Source organism: Plectropomus leopardus, chromosome 1 (assembly GCF_008729295.1).
Source record: "Plectropomus leopardus isolate mb chromosome 1, YSFRI_Pleo_2.0, whole genome shotgun sequence".
Taxonomy (NCBI): domain Eukaryota; kingdom Metazoa; phylum Chordata; class Actinopteri; order Perciformes; family Serranidae; genus Plectropomus; species Plectropomus leopardus.
Window position 1 is genome coordinate 25,807,266 of NC_056463.1, and position 23,651 is coordinate 25,830,916.

Here is a 23,651-nt window from a genome sequence, read left to right on the forward strand (position 1 = left end):
TGTGAGTTGAGCACATCTGTGTATTCATACAAATGAGGAACCATGTAGAGAGCTGGAAAATGAAAATGAATTGTATTTAAGGTTTTCCTTCACTGTATTAGCTTCTTCTTAGATGCTCCCAGTGGAAGGATGATTACCCAGGCTACAAAAAAGGTTAAATAAAATGGCAAATAAAAATGTTTTGCCTGTCTAAAGATGCAATGCATTGTTTTGTATGCATTTAGAGACAGTGAAAGTTTGGATTTTCATGTATCCATTTGCCTTCATATTTTATTTTCAATTCTAATATTTTAAAGTCCAATATTATAAAGTATAATCAAAGGGCTGTTGTTTGACTAATATTGTCTGTCATGCTGTTGTTAACAAGACTCACGTTTTAAAACCAAGTCCTTGTGAAACTGTGGTCCTCCCAACCTGTAGTGTAAGACACTAACAGCTTTAAGCCTATAATCTGACAGGGTAGTCTTTTCATTAAGACGACCTGCAGGTTGCTGACTCGTCAGTGAGTCTCATACTGTCAGGTTTGTTAGTGTGTGTTTGTGTGTGTGTTTGTGTGTGTGTGTGTGTGTGTGTGTGTGTGTGTGTGTGTGTGTGTGTGTGTGTGTGTGTGTGTGTGTGCGTGTAGCTGCCAGCATATGGACAGTCAGTGGTTTAGAGAGGGGGGATTAAGTTGGTGTTTACAGTCCAGCCTTGTTATTTCCCTCCTCACTGACCCAGTTTGTTTGCCATTCACATAAAACTTCAGTGTTCATTACACATTCATTCACCATCCTATTTATGTACAAGCACTAATTCAAGGAAGGCAGCAGTGACAGCAGTGTGTGAGGTGTCTTGCATGACACAATGACAAACAAATAATACAGTACTCTATTCAAGTGCTTTGTTCAAATCTGTTGGAAAATCCTTAAGTTTTTCCTCAGAATTTCTATATTTCTCCAACACACTTTTCAGGACAATATGAATGTGAACTTAAGTATAACTAATACACTAACTTGAACACACATTAAAGTTGTTTAATTTTAACTACAACAACAGTATTCAATGCATATTTGGAAAAAGTACATGCAAAGAATTGCTTTCTTGGAGCATTTCTCATCTGTTGAAGAGCAGATGAGAGAGGCGAACCAGAGAGAAAACCAGAGAGAGTTGCGGAGACAGAGAAAGAGAGAGAGAAACTAGAAAAACATTGCTGCGTCTAGGTCAGGGTGTCCTGACTCTGTCAGTGCAGCTGATTTTAAGGCATGCTGTCTGGATAGATACCATCCACTTGTAACCACTGTTTATGTGTGTGGGCCTGTGTGTGTGTCTGTGTGAGTAGTGTGCTTTCAGTGGATTTCAGTGTTTGTGTCTGTTCATCAGAGCATAATGTAGAAGAGTCCATGAGTGTGTGCGTGTCTGTGGCATAGATTTGACAGTATTCTGTCTCTTTTTTACATTGTTTTTTTTGTCGTACTTTTTTCTTTTACTGTCCTTGTCTTTTTCTAAAGGACCTTGTTGGTCAGATGTTACTGGGATAAATTCTGCATTTTCATTGTTTTTTTTTCTCAAGATAAACCTTACTCAACTTTAATACTTAGCATACAGTATAATGAAATGGCTGGGCTGGTAAATCTGTCCTTGCAATTTCTGAAAGCATCAGAGCATGACGCTCTGCGAAAGGTCAACTGGACACAAAACACATGAGGGTTGTGGTAAATGGTTAATGCCAGCAAAAACAAATTACTATTAGCTTACAGGTGTATGCTTAGTGTCCAACACAAGGCTACTGTGTCTTTGCAGAACACCAATGGGGAACTCATATGCGGGCCAGCTGCGGACCACGCGCTTTGAGGAGGTCCTCCATAACTCCATTGAGGCATCGCTGAGGTCTAACACTGTTGTCCCTCGACCTGTCTTCTCACAGTTGTACCTGGAGACAGAGCAGCCATTGGCACATGATGGTGGGTTGCATGGATTCAGAGAAAGTGTGATAATGAGTTCAGCGAGTGTTTATCTCCTCAGATTTGAATCCTGACATTTCCCTTACAGCTGGCTGACACTTTTGTTCACCATTAAAATGTTAAGTTATTTTATGCATGTCCCCAACAGGCCGCACAGAGAATGATGATGAAGACGATGAGGATGGCTCAGAGTCTAACAGCCCCTCAGTACCTTATCAGATGAAGCCCCCACCTGAGGGATGCTGCACTGCAGATGGTTTGTACCAATACACATATATGTGCTCATAAAAATCCCAAAAAACATCACCCCTAGGTCAATATTTGCTTTTTTACATTCCCAAAGAATGGTTCAGCTAAACTCAGCTCCTCTTTATCCTACTCCTTTTTAGTACTAGGTGCTTTTTCAGTTTCATTTTCCACAGCAGATAGTACCCTGTCAGTGTTGGCAGGACTTGTACCCTGATCGTCATGGCGGCATCATATGAAATTGCTGTGGCATCATCTGTAATGCAACACAGATTGCGTCTATCCAACTCTTGCTGGATGCTTCCATCGGCAACCAGAGGAGCATTGCACTTCGTCAAAGGACCAAAGAGTGATTTTGAAGGCTGCCTTTTTTTAAAGTGGGTTTGGCTATTTAAAAATGGTGGGTTGGTACAGGATGTCCTGTGATGCACTAGTGACAGTTCTCTCTGACCATTAAGTGGTCTATAGTGTTTTTATTCCACCCTCTGGTAAAGACTCAGATCACTTGGAATTCTGAGCAAGGTTGTACCCCAAAAAAGTACCAGGTGGCATGAAGCGTCATCTCTGGGTGTGAAAAATGAGGCCAATGCTGAAGTTCCTTAAACCTACATTTTTCCAATAACCAGCAGGGGGCAACTCCACCAGTTGCAAAAAAAAAAAAAAAAAATCCAATTGTACAAAAGTCAATGAGAAAATGACCATACCTGTTCTTTTGATTATTACCTCGGTAAACATTTTCCTGTTGAGTTTGTGGTTTCAATCACTAGTTTCAAGTCTTCTTCAATACAGCCTCATGTTTATTTAGCAATTTTTGGTCCCATTTAGAGTTAAATAGATGATAACAGAGGGTATGCTCTAGGGTGTGGCTACCCTATGATTGATAAGTCGCTACCACAGAGCTGTTCTGCTGTTGGGAGAGGTTTCCCTTCAGGGCTTGGTGCCAGAAAGCCCGGTCTTGGTTGAGTGTAGGAAAAAGATCATGGTTTGGGTTAAAATAAAAAAATACTGAAGGAAAACTTCTTCCATGTGCCGATGTCTTCATGTTCTCAGTCAGATACACCCCTCTCTCCCCCACAGCTTCACCCTCTTATCAAAATATTGTCACTTTTTGCTCCAAATAAACCCAGATGACAACCGCCAAAATGCCAGACTTGAGGCTTCATAACGGTAGTCCACAATCCAGAGGGTGGCTACATCCACTTCTCTAATACGTGGGTAATATCCACAGCTTTTGCTCATGGAAAACCAAAAAAAGACAGATTCCAGGCAAGTTGAATCAAGTCGAGCCCTGCTGATACTATTCAGTAGAAATTAGGCTAAAGAATTTGCACTGCATTACAGTCACAAGGCACCAGGAGATGCACATTTTCACAAGGACACTGATCTAGAATTGCAGTTTCCCCAGAATAAACATTATAACCCACATTTTGCATTTAATCAGTGCTCACCTCATTTATGCATATGCTGTATGTTTGAGAAGGGATCATGCAAATGAAGAAAGGGAGATATAAGTGTGGTTGGTGGTGCATTCACCTGAATACATTATCACACATTTTGCAACGGTCAGTTTTGTGAATACGATTGATCATGGTGCAGTTGGGAAAAGAAAATGTGATTAGATTTGCCTGCACTAGAAATCTCTATAACCACAGATAAAAGGTGAATAAGCAACACAAAAGTACAGAGGCCAGCTTTCTGTGTATTGTCTGTCAGTGGTTTTCTTATTTATGCTACAATAAGAAAAAGTAAACAAAATGTCATAGAAAAGCTTTCAGATCATTTTGTAAAAATTACTGACCTACCTTGTCTTTACCTCCTACAGGCTTTTGTCAGGCAGGCAGGGACCTGCGACTGTCCTCACTGGCATCAGATCCCTTGGATGTGCCCCCTGGGTTCATGTTAGTTGGGGTGAAGTCCCCCTCCCTTTCTGAGACCCTGCTGGTGTGTGCTGTAGACCGCCGCTTCCTGCCAGATGAACGGGGTCACAACGCACTTCTGGGTGAGTCAGGAGATTCACATAGACACAAGAAAATATCATCACTGTTTGTTGAAAAATGGAAAAACTCTCAAAATGTCAATTTTCAGAACTCTGTTTTAAAGAAATAGTTCTCCATTTTGGGACATACCTGTATTTGCTTTCTCTCCAAGAGTGAGATGAGAAAATCCATTTTGTGTTTGACAAATAACAATGCATTTGTGACATGATGGAGATGGTTCCATGTGTGGTGTGACTGTAGGAACATTTAATGAAGCCTGTTTTTATTGTACAATTTCTGTGTGTGTTCTCCGTTCAGGCTTCTCAGGGAACTGTATGGGCTGTGGAGAGAAAGGCTTTCGCTACTTCACAGAGTTCTCCAACCACATTAACCTGAAGCTCAGCACCCAGCCCAAGAAACAAAAGCACTTAAAGTACCATCTGTACCGAAACAACCAGGGTGTGTTGATCAAAGGAGCTCCGATCAACTGGAGGGGACATGGTAAGAGATGGACTGGAGTAATTTCCTGATAAAAACATGGAACAAACACTTGTTTTTTAGGAATTTCTTGATTGTTTGCATTAAAGGCAGTACTGTCCCTTCTGTGATGCACTGATGGCTCGTTAGTGGAGGGGTTCATTGAAGAACTAAGGCAGCAATAAAATGGTTAAGGTGAAAGGTATAAGCTCAAAACATGACGCACTTGATTTTTTTTTTTTGCACAGAACCGTCTAGGAAGCAGTCATGGGAAACTGTTTAAAAAAGGGCAGGCACTTTCATAAAATACTTGCCATGTGATTGGATCAACTATCTGTCTAATACCGTCTATCACGGTTCATTCGGGAGATTGGAAAAACCCTCAGTGCTGCTCATTACTCTTATTTCAATTAAGAAATACTCATCAGCTCTAATATAACTGATGCTTTTGCTATGCTAACCTCCTTTGGAGCCACAATTGTTGTTTTGAATAAACAGTGCCATTACACACACCTAAGACTGAACCACTGGCACATGAACCGCGACAAGATGAATTTAGCTGGAATCTTGTGGAACTGTGTGAATCCAGCTGCAGTGTAAGGTACAGTAGTTAAGCATAGGTAGTAGGGATGGGAATCACCACTGGCCCAATAATGCAATATTATCATGATACTTAGGCCACAATACAATATTATTGCGATTTAAAAACCTTTTGCGATGTGCTGGAAATTGCGATAGCATATATTGGATTTTACTAACTTTTGAAAACAAATGTTTTATCTAATAAAATACAGTTTCCCAGTGGTATGAAAAAGTAGATTATTCTAGTAGGCTACCGACAGTTTAATTTGTATTTGCAGTATTAATTATATAATAAGAAAAATAGATACTTGGCATCTGTGTCTACAATTTTTGCCACCCAAAATATTGCATTACTGTGCTGCAGCGTTTTTTCCTCCTTACTCCAACAGGCACGATTCATGCCTAGGTCAGAGGCCGTTATCTTTAGGTCTTGTACTGTCATACAGAAGTCTGACTGGGAGAAAATGAGCAGACCTGATGGACAGGTAGCAAAGCCTTAAGGACAAGTGTAAGGTGACACTACACAGTGTACACAGGTAACCCATCAAATTAAAATGGTGTGATTGGACACCACCTGGTGAAAAGATCTGTGAGAAAGGACTCTAACCCTGTGGATATTGTGTTCTCTCAATGTTTTTAACCTCATGCTGTTGTTTTCACTTGGTTCTTAATTCTGTAGCCCTGTTATTTTGGAGGTAAAGAGTAGGGCATAAGAGTTCATTTTTTGTTAATTTTGTGGTATATATGTGGTTACAATAAAAAAAAAAAGAAGCTACCTGTAGTCTCTTAAAATAATCTTTTTTCTATATGACGTTGAGTCTGGAGTCTGGATCATGCAACATGTCACTGATAAAGCCCTTTTCCCTGGAAAAAAAACTCTGTTGCTATGCAGCAACAACAATGGTGAGCTCTGTGCTGACTCGTCATCTACTCAATACTAAAAGGTAACCATAGTAAGCCTATATCAACCCCACTGTAGACCTACAGTTGCCATAGAAACTAATGAAACTAAACAAGTTGGTCTGATGTCTTTTTATGCCAAAGCTGAGCAGCATCAGACCTAAAAGCCAGTTTATGTTCACCATCAGGGGCATAAATTGGATAACTTCTCTTGACTTAATTCTCACAAAAAGAAAACACACTTTTTTGCATACCATGTGTTTCATGCAGTCATTCCAATCATTCACTTTCTGATCTGCTGCAGGGCCATTCACTTCTAACACTCGTGAGCAATGTAGTATCATTAAGTCCAACCTGTTTCAAGAATCAGGTTTACTGAGTTATCTGGATAACTTTGTCTTTTTTTTTTTATCAGATCATGGTTTTAAATCTGAATGGCTCTCAAGTATTCAACTACTGAAAGGTTTCTCCCTCCATGGATTTAACTTTTGGCGTCTATGTGTGTTTCAGATGGCAGGATGAGACAGATGGGGTCCAGTCTCTCAGAAGGCCATGCGACATCAGACGAACCGCCACCAAACATGGCACTGACTCATCCCTCACACACACCTGGCAGCTACACAGGTAACACACACAAAAAGCTTAACAGGTAGTGCACATGATCGCAGACATACAGAAATGTGAAGATCAAATCCAAGAATGCCACGTTGATGTTCACGTTGAAAGTTGTTCTTTTGTCAAGGGGATTTGTTTGCATTTTCACTTCTTACAGTTACAGTTATTATTGATTCATTTTTGTCTATTGCTTTTTAAACAGCAGGATCAAATGTGGATCCGAATGGTCTGCCACAAATAGCTGACGTCCCCCACTCGCTGACAAATGGCAACCACGCTGTTCCCTCCATCGCCCAGCCACCTTTAAACCAGTCAGGGCCTGGGAGACCCACAGTTACAGGTACAAATTATTCACACTGGTGCACTTTACCCAGTTAATATCCAAAAGGATGAAAAAAGTACTGTGTAACATAAAATTTCAGAAAGATTGAAAGACATCTTTAATTGTATTTTTCAAGTTACAGCTTATAGTACATCCAAATACAACATCCTTGACAGCATTATAAGAGCAGTTAATTGTATTGGTCAGAACGGTGTTATTCACATGCAGTATTGATACTTTTGAACATTATGTCTGTGTGGGATTTTATGTGAAATATTTAAAAAGTAGAAACAGATTTTTCACATCTTATAAAACTGCACCCAAAACATAAAAACCTTCGAACCAAACAGGAATTATATACAGAGCAGTTTAATTTTTACAACCCCACAGAGAGTGAGATCATGAGGAATCCCTCACAGCATTTCCATACTTTTGAAGTCATTGTTATTCAACATACTGATTGCAGAAACACTGTGTAAATGACAAACCCCAAGTTACTCTCAGACTTACAATTTACTATACAAATGCCCTGGCAAATTTACATGTTGAAATTTTTGAAAGGAACCTATATCATTTTCCATAAATATTACACTGTTGAGACATGGTAAAAAAGCATTTTGTTCCACCTTCACAAGGTGGCACTATTATAAATATTTCGTTATCAAAGGGATATTCTATTTCATAAATCTAAATACTTTGTATGAAATGATTTTGACTTTCACAAAGTAAGTAACAAACTAACTGCAACACTTGTAAAATGTGCCAAATCTGTAAAGGATGCCAAAGAATCTGATATCTCACTGATTTACTGCATATTAACGGATGTTTGAAGTCATCTAACATAAAGCATAATTATATGATGTGATTTTTCAACATTTTCTGGCTTCTTATGTTCACCTAAATGTAGGCAGTTTGTGTCTGCTGTCATGAAGCCCCTTCTCTGAGTTTCTTCACACCTTTAAAATGCAGTGCCCCTACCATCAGAAGCCCAAACTGTGTGTTTGTGTGTGTGTGTGTGTGTGTGTGTTATAACACCCTGCTATCCAGGAGCCAAGCAGCTGCATTGTGTGTTGGGGGTTGTCCTTTGTCCTGCTCCCTCTCCCTCTGTCTGTCACCTCTATTAACTAGGGTTGTAAAACTCACTCTCTGTCTAGTCTCTTTCCCTGCTTTCCCACTGAATGAAAAGCTTCCTTCCTGTCAATGTTGTTTTTTTCAAAGCCCCTTTAACAAGTGGACCTTTTATGTGTCTCCCTATTACTGCATTTCAACAGAGGTTGGCAGGAAGAGGAAGACACAGGTTAATGTATGACTAAAATACAACTGTTTTCCATTACTGTATCAACAACAAAGTCATTCCTAAAACATCATTCAAGTGTATGTTCTTTTGATTTTGTGTTGTTAGAATTAGAAAAGTAACTCTTCTTCTACAGGAAATCATTCCTAAAGCAAACTGAATAGTAGAAAATGTAACACTGAAAAAACTGGAAAAAATCAGCATGACAAATGAAATTGCTGGGACAAATACTTAAGCAGGAGCAGCAACTTATGAGTAGCAGCTAGATCCCTTTAGCTTGGGACAAAGCAGAAAACTGTAAAAAGGAAGAAAAAGCAAAGTGTTTATGTACCAATGACAATGTATTTCAAATGTATTAAATTCTTCTAAATTAGGAATATGAACACTAAAAATGGTAGAAAACTGATCTTGGTGGCAAACTCAGTTACTTTATTGTAAACACTGAAAGGTTAAACCACAAACTTTTACATTAATACGCCATGTAATCTTATTCTTTATCCAGCAGGTTCCCATACAAATGCTGGACCTCCAAAAAAGAGGCACAAGGGCTGGTCACCTGAGTCAGCTGCTAACAGTCTGCCAGAGAGCACTGTGAAGACACCACCATCTTCATCAGCCTTACCAACATTATCAGTGCCCTCTGTAATCGCAAATGGAGCCAGAACAGGTAAAAAGAGGAGAAGAGACCCCATGTAGAGATAAAAGATAAAGGGAGAAACATGTGAGGAAGTCAGAGATATGTATTTAATGGCATATATGTAAATAAGAAAGTTGTAGGCTACTTGCAGTGTTTGTGTCTATCTGTAAATTTTAATATATTTCTGTGCCTTCTTCAGAGACTGCACCCCCTCTGAGTTCATTGCAGGGGTCCTTAACCCCTCTGTCTCCCCCAGGGGTGTCTGTAACAATCCCCGATCAGCTGCTACACACCTGCAGACTGCAACCTGTCATCTTTAAAGGTCAGACCTGATGCACTTTCTTTTTACTAAATTATTTTTACCTGTGACAGTTCACTAACTCGTCAGTCAAAGTCAATATTGACTAGCTGGTGTTTGGTGATCATTTTTAGCCCAGCTGTCCGTACACTCTCATGCAGGTGAACAGGAGAGGTTTTCAGTAACAACCTGACAGATGGCCAGTTTAGCTTTCCTCTCCTGACAGGTTAGAGGTCAGCCAACTCCTGAGGCTGTTTCTCAGCCTATTTGCCGTCCCCCTGCAACCTTTCCCCCCTTCGTATCACCTGTCTCACCATCCACCTTCCTTCTCCATCGTCTATACACTCAACCACTTCTTGTATCTGGTGTGTGTACACTCATCCTTTCATATTCTTTGTGTTTTTATTTAGTATTCATCATTTATCTCCCCTTCACCTCTCCAACTTCCCATTGTGACAGTTACTTTTTTTCTCCCCTTGAGCTGCTCTTTCAGCTTCCCATCATATATTCCTACCCCTACTGTTATTCTTACTCTCTTGGGAATAGATAGAACTGCATTTTCCCACCACTCGATCCTTTACAACAACTGGTCTATACTTGGGTGTGTTGCAGTTTAAGACTTTCTTACAGTAACTGAAGAAAATGCACACTGCAAAATAAAATATAGCATATGTCATGATAAACATGCATATCTTTTTTTCTTGTCATAAAAAACAGTGGGTGACACTGTTCATAACTTTGATAACCGTGCACATTTTGTCCAATATAATTGTCACATCAAATAATTTCATGAAGTGATTATCTATTTTCCGTTCAACCATCAGTCAAAGCCTTGTGCTTTTCCATCCATGTATTACATTACATTCATTTGGCACGTTAGGAACAATTTGGGGTTTTGTATCTTACCCAAGGACACTTAAGCATGCAGGGTTCATACTTCAATGGAGACATAAGCTCCCCTGAAAACACAATTTGTGGGGCGTTTTTTAAAAAATTAATGTTATCCTGTTTTGCTATCCATTTCTATGTTTCTATATCTTCATCATCATGGGTTATGCATAAAATTCAGCTATTATTAATGTGTGATTAATGCTTAGGGGTGGCAGCAGTAACTCTAGAGTTAAGGGTCAAATCCACCATCTCAGCCATTGTCCCCAGTACAGTAAGTTACTGTCAGCCGCCTCATTGGGTTCATCTGTTACATCTGTTTACCTCTCGATACAGGTCATGGCTCACTCCCTCAGTTGACTGGGAATGTCAGTGAAGTGCTCATCAGTTCTCTGCTCCAGAGTTGCTACCTGAGCTCCCAGACACTCCCCAGAGTCTACCAGCACTATGGCCCATCACCCATCCAGCCATTGTCAGCTGAGATGCAGATTCTACTCACAGTCTACTACCTTGTTCAGCTAGGTCAGTCTAAAACCTTCTTCCTGAATACACATGTAATCTTACACAGGTCAGTACGACTGCAGAGAGAAGCCAAGTGACCTCTCATTATATCGTTGCTGTGTTTCATAATGGCCACTAGGGGGCAGGCAGGACAACGGTTATGTCTGAATCAAAGTCCTCTGACTTAACTTTTGCTAGTCTCTAAACTAAAAAAATTCTCCTTTAAAACTACAGTAAAGTATCTTGAATTCTTCTTCACCTTACTTACTTTATTCTTTGTCTCTCATTTGTACTCATTCAAGGCCCTGACCAGGTGCCCCTCATAGAGGACTTGGAGCAGATATTCATGAGGTCATGGAGGGAGTCCCACCTCAGTGAGATCAGACAGTACCAGCAGCCTCAAACACCGGCCACCCAAGGGAGGCACTATGGCATAGAGGTGAGACAGGGTTTCTGAGAAGTGTCCTATCGTCAAATGTTTGCATTTAAGAAAAAAAATTACTCTAGGCTTTCGAAAAACCTGACTTATGTAAGGTTGCACACACTCCCAGTTCCCACCAATTAACACCACAGAAAGGACTACTATGTTACCATCATATCACCTTCATATCAAGCTTAACATGCCATCTTTTTCATGCCGTCCCAAACTTGTCACAAACACTTATGACAATCCTGATCAAGACTGAATAAATTGCCCATCACTTTCTACTGTGTCTCCAGACCCAAACCACCCTGCCTGGGCTCCCGCAGCATCTCTCCCTACCTCCCCAGAGCCAACAACCCCTGACCCCCAGCCAGCTTCCTTGGCTGGCCCAACTGGCTGCATCGTCCTGTGGAGAGGGCGTGGTGGTATTAGGGGAGCAGATTGGATCTTTGGCTCAAGGCCTCCAGCAAACATTTAGCAGGTTAATGGAAGGACAGCTCGAAAACACCAACTATGTGGTCATTATTGTCACTGCACCGGGACAGGAAACGCAGTCCTGTGTAGTAGTCACAGGTGGGAGTTGTGTTTTTATATGCACTTCAGTTAGGTTTAGTTTATTTAAGATGGGACAGTGTGAATAAATAAATACACAAGGTATAAAAATGCCAGAATTAGCCAGAGGGCTGTTTTTTATCTGTAGTCCCTTGGCCAAGATGTTACACAAGGCTTCCTAAAATGCTACAAAACAGAAGAATAAATAATTGTGCATACAGTTTACAAGACTTCTTTTAAAATGTCAGCCAGAGAAAAAAAAGCAAAGCAAAACAAAACAAACAAAAAAAACATCAGAAAAAAGAACAAGACAATTTAAAGACTGGAAAAAATATACAAATTGTGTGTGAGTGTTGATGAGCTGTCCTGAGAATTAAATTGAAAGAATAAAGCAGATTTTAATTCAGTGGATTTTTTTGTGTGTGTGGCAGGTAAACACCAGTGTCGTGCCTTGGCAGAGAGTATGTACTCCCCCAATGAGGGTCTGAAAGAAATAAACCACCAGCTCTCTACTGGTGTTGCCCAAGAACTCATTCACTACTGCAATTCCCTCGGACAAGGTGTGTCTTTCTTTTTTCCATGCACATTTCTTTGTGCAGTCCAGGCATACTGATGTGCATTTTGGTCCTAATTCATCAACATGAGGTGTGTGTTTCTGTTTCTCAGATGGTGATTTGGATTCCTTGTTGGATAGTGCCACTGTCGACAATAACGAGCCATCTCCGTTATCCAGTAGTCAGGAATCAACTGACGAGAGGAGCCTTAAAACCACACACAGTCCAAAAGACACAAATAGTCCAAAGGAGTCACACTCACCAGGCCCTAAAGAAAAAGCTTCAAGTACCAAAGACACCTGTTCAGGTGAGACATGGGCAGCTTGATGTTTACAATTGATATGGAATACCACAACAATCATTACATAGAAAAAAAATCTTTGATTGAGTATGATGATATGGTTTTGTGCTTGTGTAGAATACTCTGTAGAGTGGCGTTTGGTTCGTCCCATTCAGCTGGCAGTTGCCAGAAAGCTACTGTCCCACGTTTGTGCCATAGCAGACTCCAGCACACAGAACCTGGACCTTGGCTCCTTCGACAGGGTCAGCTTCCTGATCCTGGTTCCGCCCTCTGAGGTCACGTTTCAGCAGACTGTTCTCCACCTCTGGAGCTCTGGTTAGTTACATGGCTCTTGTTTTTGTCAGCAGTTGTTTTATCCATTCTTGTCTTTTAAAGGAAAAGACAAAAAGAATCCTCTTATATGAAGAATCTATTTTTTTGTTTTTGTTTTTATGTTGACCCTCTTTCTCTTTGGCTGTGTATTTCAGGTGTCCTTCAGGAGCTTGGGGGTTCAGACCAGGAGTATGAGTCTCAACAGGAGGCTGAGCGTTATGTGGTCAAGATGGATCAGAGTGCTCAGGCACGAATTGACAGCCTCATCCAGGAAGCACAAAGCAACTCCTACACACTCTACATCCTGGTCCATGACCACGCCCACTGGGACATTAACAGGTGTGTGTTTGGCATGTGTGAGAGAGAGAATAAGATGATGATGCAGAATGATTACTGTGTTTGCTTGTTATTGTTTCATCAAGCAGCAACCAGGCATAACAAAAGCATCAGAGCAATCTAATGTGTTTTCTCTTTTTCTGAGTCTCTGTCTTTGTCTGTCTCTGTCATTCAGTGCACCCTGCTGTAGCTCAGACTGTGGTTTGGGTCTGGTGGACCAGTTGTTAAACTCCAGACAGATCAGGGATGCTCCGAACATCCTAATTCTCCACGTCACTTCCTTCCCCTTCGCTCTGCAGACACAGTATACCCGCATCAGCCCCTACAATGAGATCCACTGGCCCTCTGCATACAGTAACGTAAGATGGAAGTCTGTGTGAGATACACATTCTGTATTTAATACACACAAGTGGCTCATATCTTGAGGCTGATACAAAATGATTGATTGGAAGTTTACACCCATAACATTGTGTGTTGGTTTGTGTGCGCAGGATGTGGACCTGTATCATGAGAAGACGCGCTACTTTGGTGTGTCAGAGCTTTTAGAGTCGACCCGTTCAGGGAGCAGCTTGCCTCTGATGCGTTACGATTCCTCCTTTGAAAGCATGGCATCTGCCCTGGAGGAAAGGTAGCACAAATGTTTAATCTACACAAATACATGTCTCTTTATGAACATGTTTGAATTACATGCAGGCCTACACAAAAAATGGACCAGGAAACCCTTACTGTCTCTCTGTCCCAGGTTCCCCAAGCTACACAGTGCTGTGATCCGGACCACGGTTTTGATCCAACACTACTGCGTAGCTCTGATGGCTGCATCTGGCAAAATCGGCAGCTCCCACAATCTCCACAAGCACACCTCTGTGGAAACATTAGAGATTGTGCAATCACTGCTCACTGCTGCGCAGCAATGTCCCACCCACCATGGTCACATGGTCCTGCTGAGGATCCCCTCTTTGGCTCTGGCAGCATGGGCCCATCGACGGCTGTCCAGAGTTCGGAGGCAGCTGGGTCTTGAGGAGAATTTTGAAATCATACTGGGGAATCCAAACCAAGCTCTGAATATTGGACAGAACTTCACTGATCAGATCAAGGTGTTTTAAAAGTTCATAATTTCCTGAAATACAAGATAAATTATTTTATAGATAGGTGGGCTTACAGGTAGAGAGATAACAAGACGTAATGTGAATATTCACATTACTATTCCACTAATATTTCAAATGTGATAGTATTCTGAATTTGATACAGGTTATGTAATCAGTGTATTTTGTTTGGATATTCCAGATTGGACCTTTTTTCCAAATGTAGCATTTTCTGATTAAAATATGTGGGATATGCCGTAATTATTCAGGTTTTAGGAGCATTCTTTGGAGATGTATACAGCACATTCAGATTATGCATCTCAACTTTCAATGCAGTTTCCGACACTCAGCCCCTTACCCCCAACCAGCCAACAGTTTGCAAGACAGGGATAGAGATGCATGCTCAGAAGGAAAGCCCTTCTTGTTTTACAAAGAAACACAACTGCTTTTAAACATCCCATGTGGATGTGGATATTATCAGGTTTTTTGGATATGCACAAGTATCACAACATTGACCTTAACAAGAAGGTGGTTGAAGAAATGAAAGACGGGCATGTTTATATGGTCAAACAAGTCTGCTACTGGTGGAAAATTTTTTGCAAAACTCTAATTTTGAAGCAAAGAAGCAAAATGGCACAAGCGTCTCAAGCAGTTTCACTTTTCCTTATTTTGATGTGATAAACATGTTAGAGAATCCTAGTTAGACTGTGCACAGCTGCTTGAAAACAGGAATATTAGAGGAATATTTGTCTTCATTTGTTATGTAAACAGCTTGGTTGGAATGCCTTTTTTTTTAACTAAATATTTTTGTGCATGTAAATGTAGACAAAGAGTGACTGTGAAGATTTCATGTTATCTGTACTTATGTTTGTGCATGTGTCCTGCAGACATGGCTGAAGATCCAGGATGCTGACTGGGTTCCTCGGACGTACCTGGAGCTAGAGGCCCTTCCCTGCATTCTGATCTTGTCAGGAGCTGAGCCACTGGGGGAATCACTGCCCAGGTACACACACGGGTTCTCATCGTAACTCCCTGACTTCTGACTTAAAGCCTTAACCCTTTGTTCTCAACCCTCTATGTACTGGAGCTTCACTACCAAGTTTTAACTTTATATGAGTAAAAATAGGTTTGATGCATAGCAACATTAACACTTTTGAAGTAGCCACTACTTGGGTAAAAATGTGTAATACTAAAGGCTTTGCAGGAAAGCCACAGTAGCTATAAATGTAATCTGGGGTTTAAACAGTGAATTCCTTCTGCCGACAGGTCATTGAAGTATTGTGATCTAAGAGTGATAAGCTGCTCCTACCTTCAGCGAACCACACTCGAGCAAGAGCTAGGATTGGCTGCTTATCTAGTGAGAGCAGAGTCACGACCTCCACACAACCCTGGACCCGGAAGTGACCTGCTGGAGAGTGACGCAGAGAAACTCAGCAGCACTGACAATGAGGAAGAGGAGGGACAGGAGAACGGTGAGATGAGATGCACATGAACTATTCTTTGAGATTTTAAAATGTGTGAAATGTTCACACTCTGTTTAAAGGGATATATACTGATTTTTGTTTTTTTTCTTATTCTCTTCTTCCTCCCGCCATCTCCAGGGGACTCCCCTCTGTCTTGCAGCCAGCAGCTCCAGCAGTCATGCCCAGACAGCGGAGCTTCAGATCCCTTCCCTGCCCAAAGCACAACCTCTCCAAATGTCCAAAAAGGGACTGTGGACACCATACAACCTCTCTCACAATCGCAGACTCAAATTCAACCCCAGCCCCCAGCTCAGCCTTTTCCATATCCTCAACCTCTGTTACACCACCAAACCCAACCTCAAGTGCAGAGTTACTCCCAAACCCAACCCATCTCCCAGCTGCAGCCACAGCACCAAATTCAGACGTTATCTCAAACAAATTCCCAACCTTACACTCAACACCAGTCCCTCTCCCAGATACAAATAACTCACCCTCAACCTCAACCCCAACCCCCTCCTCCCCCTGCCCAATCTCGTCGGCAACACTCAAAATCCACTTCCTCTGGCTCCCTGTCCCCGCGAGCCTCCTCTCCTCATCTGAGTTGCTCCTGGGCCCGGGGAGTGAGTCGCCCGCCTTCTGTGCTACTTCCCCGTGCTCTCTATGATATCATCACAGCCAGCGACAGCAGCGGGCTTCCACGGTGTACTTCATTCCTGCCACACATGTCTGTCGCGTGGGCGAGCAGCTTCAGGTAACACTGACACACACTTTTTACACACTGCTACATGTAATATTAGAGAAATTAAAGCGTTTAAAAGCCAGTATTTCGCCATTTTGATGCTAACAATCCTTAGACCTTCCGAACTATGCATAGTTAGCATGATCTGACTATATGAATCAAACTTTGAACAGCTGAGGGAATTTAGCTGTCTATCCTGTTTTAATACATGATAGGAGAGATAACCTTTGTCTTTTGTGTGCAGGCCATTGCTGAGTAAGATGATGACATGTACAGAACAGTCACTGTACTATCGCCAGTGGACAGTCCCTCGCTCCTACCATATGGACAGCAGCAATCGTGCAGAGGGACGAAGTGACAACTTTCACCCTCGCAGGCTGCTGCTCAGTGGACCCCCACAAGTAATTTTTTTTTTATTTCTTTCTTTCGGTCAAACTCCAGGTGATACTATGCACTATACATTCATTTACCTTTGTTTTTTTTCCATGGTCAGGTGGGCAAGACGGGAGCATACCTGCACTTTCTAGGTATTCTTTCTCGGATGCTGATCAGGCTGATGGAGGTGGATATCTATGATGAAGAGGACATCAACTACAGTCAGTATATTTGCAGTAGTAACCTCTAATTCTCATCCTCATTATGTAAATTATGAAGACTAGGCTCTCTCCCTTACTCTCAGTCATTTGCTATATTTTATACAGTTTTGCCCTAAGGTTTTTTACTTTTCAAGTGATTTGCTGTTATTCATACTAAAATCATATGATTGTATCTAGTATTTTGTCAGAATGCGTCCAGAACTAGCTTACCCCAGTGGTCTGTGTTACCGGTGTTACAGTGTATGGGCATACACCGATTATTACTTGCCCACTGCAATAACTGTCATTTAAATTTTTGAAAATCAACACTCTGTCGGACAACGGATGTTACAATTATTGACTGAAAGTGTCTGCTGCATACAAAGCAGCAGCAACAGGTTCAAAGTTCAAGGTTTCTTTATTAGCACCCAAGGCTAAATTTGTTGTGCAGACAGGAAATTCAGCAATCCAAAACAAGACATCACAACAACACAGATTTAAGACATTAAAACAAAATACATAAAACAAATATCATCTCATATTAAAATAGTATCAATGTGTAAGAACAGTAAAAGAAGAACTCTAATGACTGTCATGTAAAAGTGCCTTCATATACACACTGACCCACTCATGCCGAAGCTTAAGGTGCCAAGCTTACATCTTGTATGCAGTATGCTCTCCAGTAAGAAGATGATGGCAGAGGATTTCGAAAGGACCTGTTCAGCAGTGTCTGTAATTTAAACCCAGTGCCTATGAGGAACCTTAACCTTTCAATGCTAAGACGTTTGAGGTGTGCAGCCTGTCATCTGCAGCTTTGCATCTAACAGCTCACTGTCACTGCTCCTTATTGTTCCAACGCTCCCTGCAAAATTTAAAACTGATCAACTATCGACACATGAAGACACATTTTTAAGGAACAGTAGTAGGAGTGTTATTATTATCACTGGCAAACACACAACATTTTCTGTAACTTTAAGTACAGGAATAATAGTCAATCCGTGTTTTGTCAGTTAAGTGCTTTTAATGTGGAGCTGCAGCAGTGGGGAATGATCTGTTTGCATTAGCAATAACTTAATGCAGAAGAGATATTAAGTGTCATCAACGAATATCTTTTCTTGTAAAATGTCTGGTGTATAGGCAACACAGATGTTGTCATCAAGTTAATAAATTATGGGCATCCCTAGTCCAGACTAGATTCTGAGCTTCCATACTCACTGTGCAGTAAACTCCTGTTTAATGCATACACTTGTTAATGTGTTTATTTAGGTGCACAGGCGGAGGGAGTGCAGTACCACCCACCCAATGCTACCTGGCCCAACCCAGACATTGTGAGGACGATGCCCTTCGACTACACCATCCATGACCCCAAATATGATGACATCAGCTCTGTCTATAATCCTGGATATAAACCCAGCACTGAGGGTAGGAACAGTCACAAAACACACACACAAGTCACTGTATTAACACACAGCCCAAACTATGTTAACAGAACATTCATCTTGTCTAAATGTTTAAACAAATCCTCAGTAGTCACCTGTACATTTGTATACCTCTTTACAAGGAAACCCTGTGCGTCAGGAGGATGTGTACCTACGTAGGAGGACATCTAGGATCAAGCTGTCTAAATATGCAGCCTACAACACCTACCACCACTGCGAACAGTGTCATCAGTACTTGGGCTTCAATCCCAGATATCAGGTCAGCAGAGCACAACAAAATCACTATCTGATAATCTCACATGTTGCTTTTGAATTGTAAATATCACAGGCAATAACGTATGTCCTCTCTAATCTTATATTCAGATGTATGAGTCAACACTGCATGCCTTTACATTCACCCATCTACTGCTTGGGGAAGAGATTCAGCTCTACTTCATCATCCCAAAGTCTAAAGAGCACTACTTCAGCTTCAGTCAACCAGGAGGTCAGCTGGAGAGCATGCGGCTGCCCCTCACCTCTGATTGGGTACGTCCATCCCTAGTGAGACCTGAACAACTGAATCTCAAATACTAGCTATTCTTTTGCCAGATTCTGATTTACAGAAAAATAATAAAGCAGTATAGTATGGTTCAGGTTATGTGAGTAAAGAGATGGCTGTCCCAAATGGCCACACTCGAAAGCAGGGTAGGGAGCACATTTTCAGACAGTGTCTCTTGGATGGAATACAGTCATGGTGCTGCGCTTGTTTGTACACAAGAAAGCGTGAGAAACAGATGGAAAACAAAAGAGAAAACTTCATGCTTTAAGCCTCCAAGCACATCTTACTTTCTGAGCTCCACACAGCTGGTCAATCGCTGCTTGAATTGGGTGTGAATGTCAGATTGTCAGTTTTGAGGGAGTGTGGACACTGTTGAACTATCCAACTAACAGTGTTGGTGGAGTCTAGTGGCACCTTATGTTGGAGATTTTAGTTGATTTTTGTCATTTTCTGACTCATAAAACTCAAATTTGCACAAGAAAAAATAATGAATAACAGCAAAAACAAGTTTGAACAAAATGATGTAGGCTGAAGCCACAGTTTATAGCACCTGTTTTTTTCATAATAATTGTTTTGTACTGTTCTCTCTAGAACAGACACAAAAGAATATCACAACCCTTTGTGACGACATCAGTAGTTTGTAATGGTCAGTGTTACCCTGACAGTAAAAATGACAATATCTTCCTGTTGCTGCTAATCTCAATGTCTATACATAAACATAAAAATGATTAAAGTAAGTAAAACAACAATGTGGAATAGATAGAAAGTCATTTGCATCATACAGTGACCTTTCTTAATGTTGCAAAAGAACACTGATACCATGAAATATTTATTTATTGTTTAGAAAGAGATTGTGTTTCAGTAAATCCCTTCCCACAATACTATTGCATGTACTTAAGTGCTGATTTGCAGGGTTGGCTACAGTGCAACTTCTTTCAGCTCCACTAGGTGGTGCTACAGGCCAGACAATGCTTAAAACTGTTTTTATGGGAAATGTATTACTGTAGCTAGTTGGTTCCAATCCTTTTTCATTGAGACATGTACACAGCAGATTTCTTTTTGATAGGGTATTTTGTAAATTTGGTAAAGATCTAAAATAACAACCTCTGACCAACACAACAGCCATAAAAAATACCCGATCGTATTCCATCATGTTTGATATGATTCGACTTTTTAATTTTATTTCCACGTTCTCCAGAGTCCAGACTGCATCAAGAGTCCAATCTTCACCCCGACCACCGGTCGTCATGAGCATGGTCTGTTTAACTTGTACCATGCTATGGATGGAGCCTCACATCTACACATCCTGGTGGTCAAAGAGTACGAGATGGCTGTATATAAGAAGTACTGGCCCAACCACATCATGCTCGTACTGCCCACTGTCTTCAACGGAGCGGGAATAGGTGTGTTACCATTTCTACGGTTGCATACTATCTAGAAATTTAATTTACTTTCATAGATTTTTAACACAAGCAGTTACACTGACACATATAGTACTGTCAGTATCAGCTCACTATTCATGGTCCACCGCCTTTATGACCCATCCCCGTTCTCCTGCAGGTGCTGCTCACTTCCTGATCAAAGAGCTTTCATACCACAACTTGGAGCTGGAGCGTAGTAGACGTTTGGAGGGAGGGGGCCCAGCAGGTGATGTCTGGCCCTTCATTATCCTGGCAGATGACTCCTGTGTTATGTGGAACGCAGTGGACCTCGACGCACGCAAGTACATACAAACACATTATTATATGAATAATTGTGGTGGAAAAAATAGCTGTTCCTTGTATTAGCAGTAATAATATATTAATTGATCTTGTGTCCTGATTTAAACATAGCCAATGTTTGCTTTCCACTGTCATTAGTGGCCCAGTGGAGCACACTGTGTCATTGAAGCAGGTCTTACAGCACATGGAGGCCTGTCCAGACCTGGCCCACTTCGGACTGTGCGGGATCAGGAAATGGAGCAGCCATGGACTTGCAGGTCAGCGCTCATGATATCAATAACCTTGAAAAGTCAAGGACTGTTTTTTTTTTTTACTTCTCTTGCCTTTATTACAGTACAGTTATAGAGTGACAGGAAAGGGAGAGAGAGAGAATGGAGGTGACACGCAGCAAAGGGCTGCAGGCCGGAATCGAACCCGGGCTGCTGCAAAAGACTCAGCCTACATGGGACAGACACTCTACTCACTGACGCCAGTCAAGGACTATTTTAACTGCATTTCAATCAATCATTTTAAATACTGTAGAAATTAACTTAAAGTTTATTTTTTTCCCAGGGACAAAATATCAGCAATTTAACATAACAAACTACAACCCCAAAACATTATGACAGAGTGTTATCACATACACAAAATGTTACAGTGTAAGCCCCTCAAATGTAGTAATTATTATTTTAGACTGCACAGGATACTTTTTAAATCATATATTTGAAGGATTTCAAATTCAGGCTGATTGTTTAAGCTACTTTATGAGTCGTGATGAATAAACACAATATAGTGGAATGCAAAACAATTTCTGCTTCAAGACTTAATTACATTTGAAGTTGCTTTTTTTCATCCAGGTAACAAACAGAGGGAGCCTTTCTCCAGAGGCCAGCTTCATGACTTCCTCCTCCTCAATGTTGACCGGAGCCAGAACATCCAGTACGACCAAAATCGCTTCACCTGTCACGATGTGGACTTCACCCTGAGGCTACACAGTGCCGGACTGCTCGTTTGCCGATTTAACAGCTTCAGTGTCATGAAGAAGCAGATTGCCATAGGAGGATACCGGACGTTTATCATAAAGACCAAGGTAGATGCTGAAGACACACGAAAACACAACCACATATTGATCATAAAGCAAAACTGTTACAAAGATGTGAAAAAGACTTAATAATTATTACTTTAAATTAAGAATGCCACATTTACAGCTTTACAGGAACAAATCATAATCTTTTCACATTAAAAGAAAATTCAATAAAAAATTATTTACTCTGACCATCACTAATCATAACAAAATAACTAATTATTGTTTGAAATAAATTCCATTTCAGTATGCCAAGAAAAATATAAGTAGTGAAAGAGAGAATGTACTTTATATTATATAACTATGAAGCTGTTTATGTTTGTGACAAAACTTTATGGCAACAAAGTTTATTAAACCAAAGTTTAAAACTTCTCCAGATGACAGATGTTCCCACCTCAGTGGGGCCCTCGCAGTACATCTGTGCCCCAGACAGCAAGCACCTTTTCTTGGCCACACCAGCTCAACTCCTCCTGGAAAAATACCTTCAACACACCAGCCAGAAGCTGTTTCCACTTAGCACCAAGAACTACACTCACCCCGTGCTCTCTGTTGACTGTTATCTCAACTTGGGACCCGAGGTATAAACACAGACACAGACACACACAGAATCATAGCCTCTTTGTTTTGTGTAAATGATTAACTTCTGAACAGAAGTATATGTTCGTATACCCATAAATTCCAACACTCACACTCTTTGTGCCACCTGCAGGTGACGGTATGTTTTGTGAGTTCCCGACCTCACTCTGTCAACATCAGCACCACAGGGCTGCTGTTCAGCGGCCTTCTCCTCTGTTTCACAGACTCCTTTGTGACTCCTGGGTTCCTAAAGAAGTTCACCTTCCTCAAAGGTACAAAGGCAAACCAAGTACATGAAATGAAAGTATACTGGTATGTGCATTACAGATTATGCATATGCAATGATGGATATCTGAGTAATTGTACTGAATCGAGCAAGCTATACGTGCAGTCTCATTCTGAATGCCTCAAAGTGCTGCATGTAGAATTTTAGTTACAAAAACAAATGGGACGGCCTGTGGGAAAGTAGCTAAGAATCACATCATATAACTGCAATGTGACAGGATCAATTCCGGCCAAGGAGCCTCTACTGTCTAAATGAAGTCAGAAAACGATTTGATTTCCATGTTAAAATCTCTGTGCCCCTCCCCTCTGTGTGCCTTGCTGTAGGTGCGACTCTGTGTGTCATCAGCGCAGACCGTAGCTCTTTGAGGCAGACGGTAGGCAGGCTGGAGCTGGAGGAGGAGTGGCGGTTCAGGCTCAGCGATGAATTCCAGACTGCCAATGCCAAGGAGGATCGACCCCTCTTTTTCTTGACTGGAAAACACATATGACTGAAAGACATGTATACAGTTAGCTGCAAAGAGTCAGTCAGGAATGAAATCACTTTAATTGCCAAAGGGAAGAAATATACTGTGTGTTTTTTATAGCATGACAGTATGCACTAACAGGTTACAAATGGATGATGATGTGTTATGGCTTAAGAAACGAGGAAATAATTTTTAAAACTATTATTTTTAGTAGCCTTTATTTATCAAGGTTTCTTAGTTGGCAAAGGATTGTTCGGGCAAGATTAAGTATTTTTCAGGGAGGTTTTTTTGGTAATTAAAATAGTGTTGCGTACCATTACAGTGGTTTGTGCACCACTGCATAGCTCATTTTTCCAAGAAACCTTTTTGAGTCACTAGAATCTGTTTTTCTTATAAATATCCACTTTCTAAAAAAAATGTTGATAAAGAGTGTTCATCTTGTAAAAAAAACCCTTCCTGATAGATACACATCTTGATCTTAATTATATTTTTTAAGGAGGAAAAATAAGCAAAACTGGAAATTAAATCAATGCATTTTTTTTCATTTAGAA

The 23,651-nt window shown here is 41.0% G+C and overlaps 1 protein-coding gene across 1 annotated transcript; it reads left to right on the forward strand.

Moving 5' to 3' along the window:
- Positions 1-1,786: 1,786 nt before the first annotated feature.
- greb1 (growth regulating estrogen receptor binding 1) lies at positions 1,787-23,124 on the forward strand. The gene is made up of 33 exons (XM_042487772.1): positions 1,787-1,940; positions 2,089-2,196; positions 4,009-4,185; positions 4,481-4,663; positions 6,632-6,745; positions 6,939-7,076; positions 8,858-9,019; positions 9,189-9,311; positions 10,512-10,697; positions 10,979-11,115; positions 11,397-11,673; positions 12,084-12,212; positions 12,319-12,513; positions 12,625-12,822; positions 12,975-13,158; positions 13,331-13,514; positions 13,647-13,783; positions 13,898-14,249; positions 15,125-15,240; positions 15,504-15,709; positions 15,839-16,451; positions 16,684-16,840; positions 16,933-17,035; positions 18,281-18,436; positions 18,576-18,712; positions 18,817-18,978; positions 20,190-20,394; positions 20,552-20,714; positions 20,851-20,969; positions 21,549-21,781; positions 22,153-22,353; positions 22,485-22,623; positions 22,961-23,124. The coding sequence occupies exons 1-33, from the start codon at positions 1,787-1,789 to the stop codon at positions 23,122-23,124; spliced, it is 6,012 nt and encodes a 2,003-aa protein (XP_042343706.1).
- Positions 23,125-23,651: the final 527 nt, after the last annotated feature.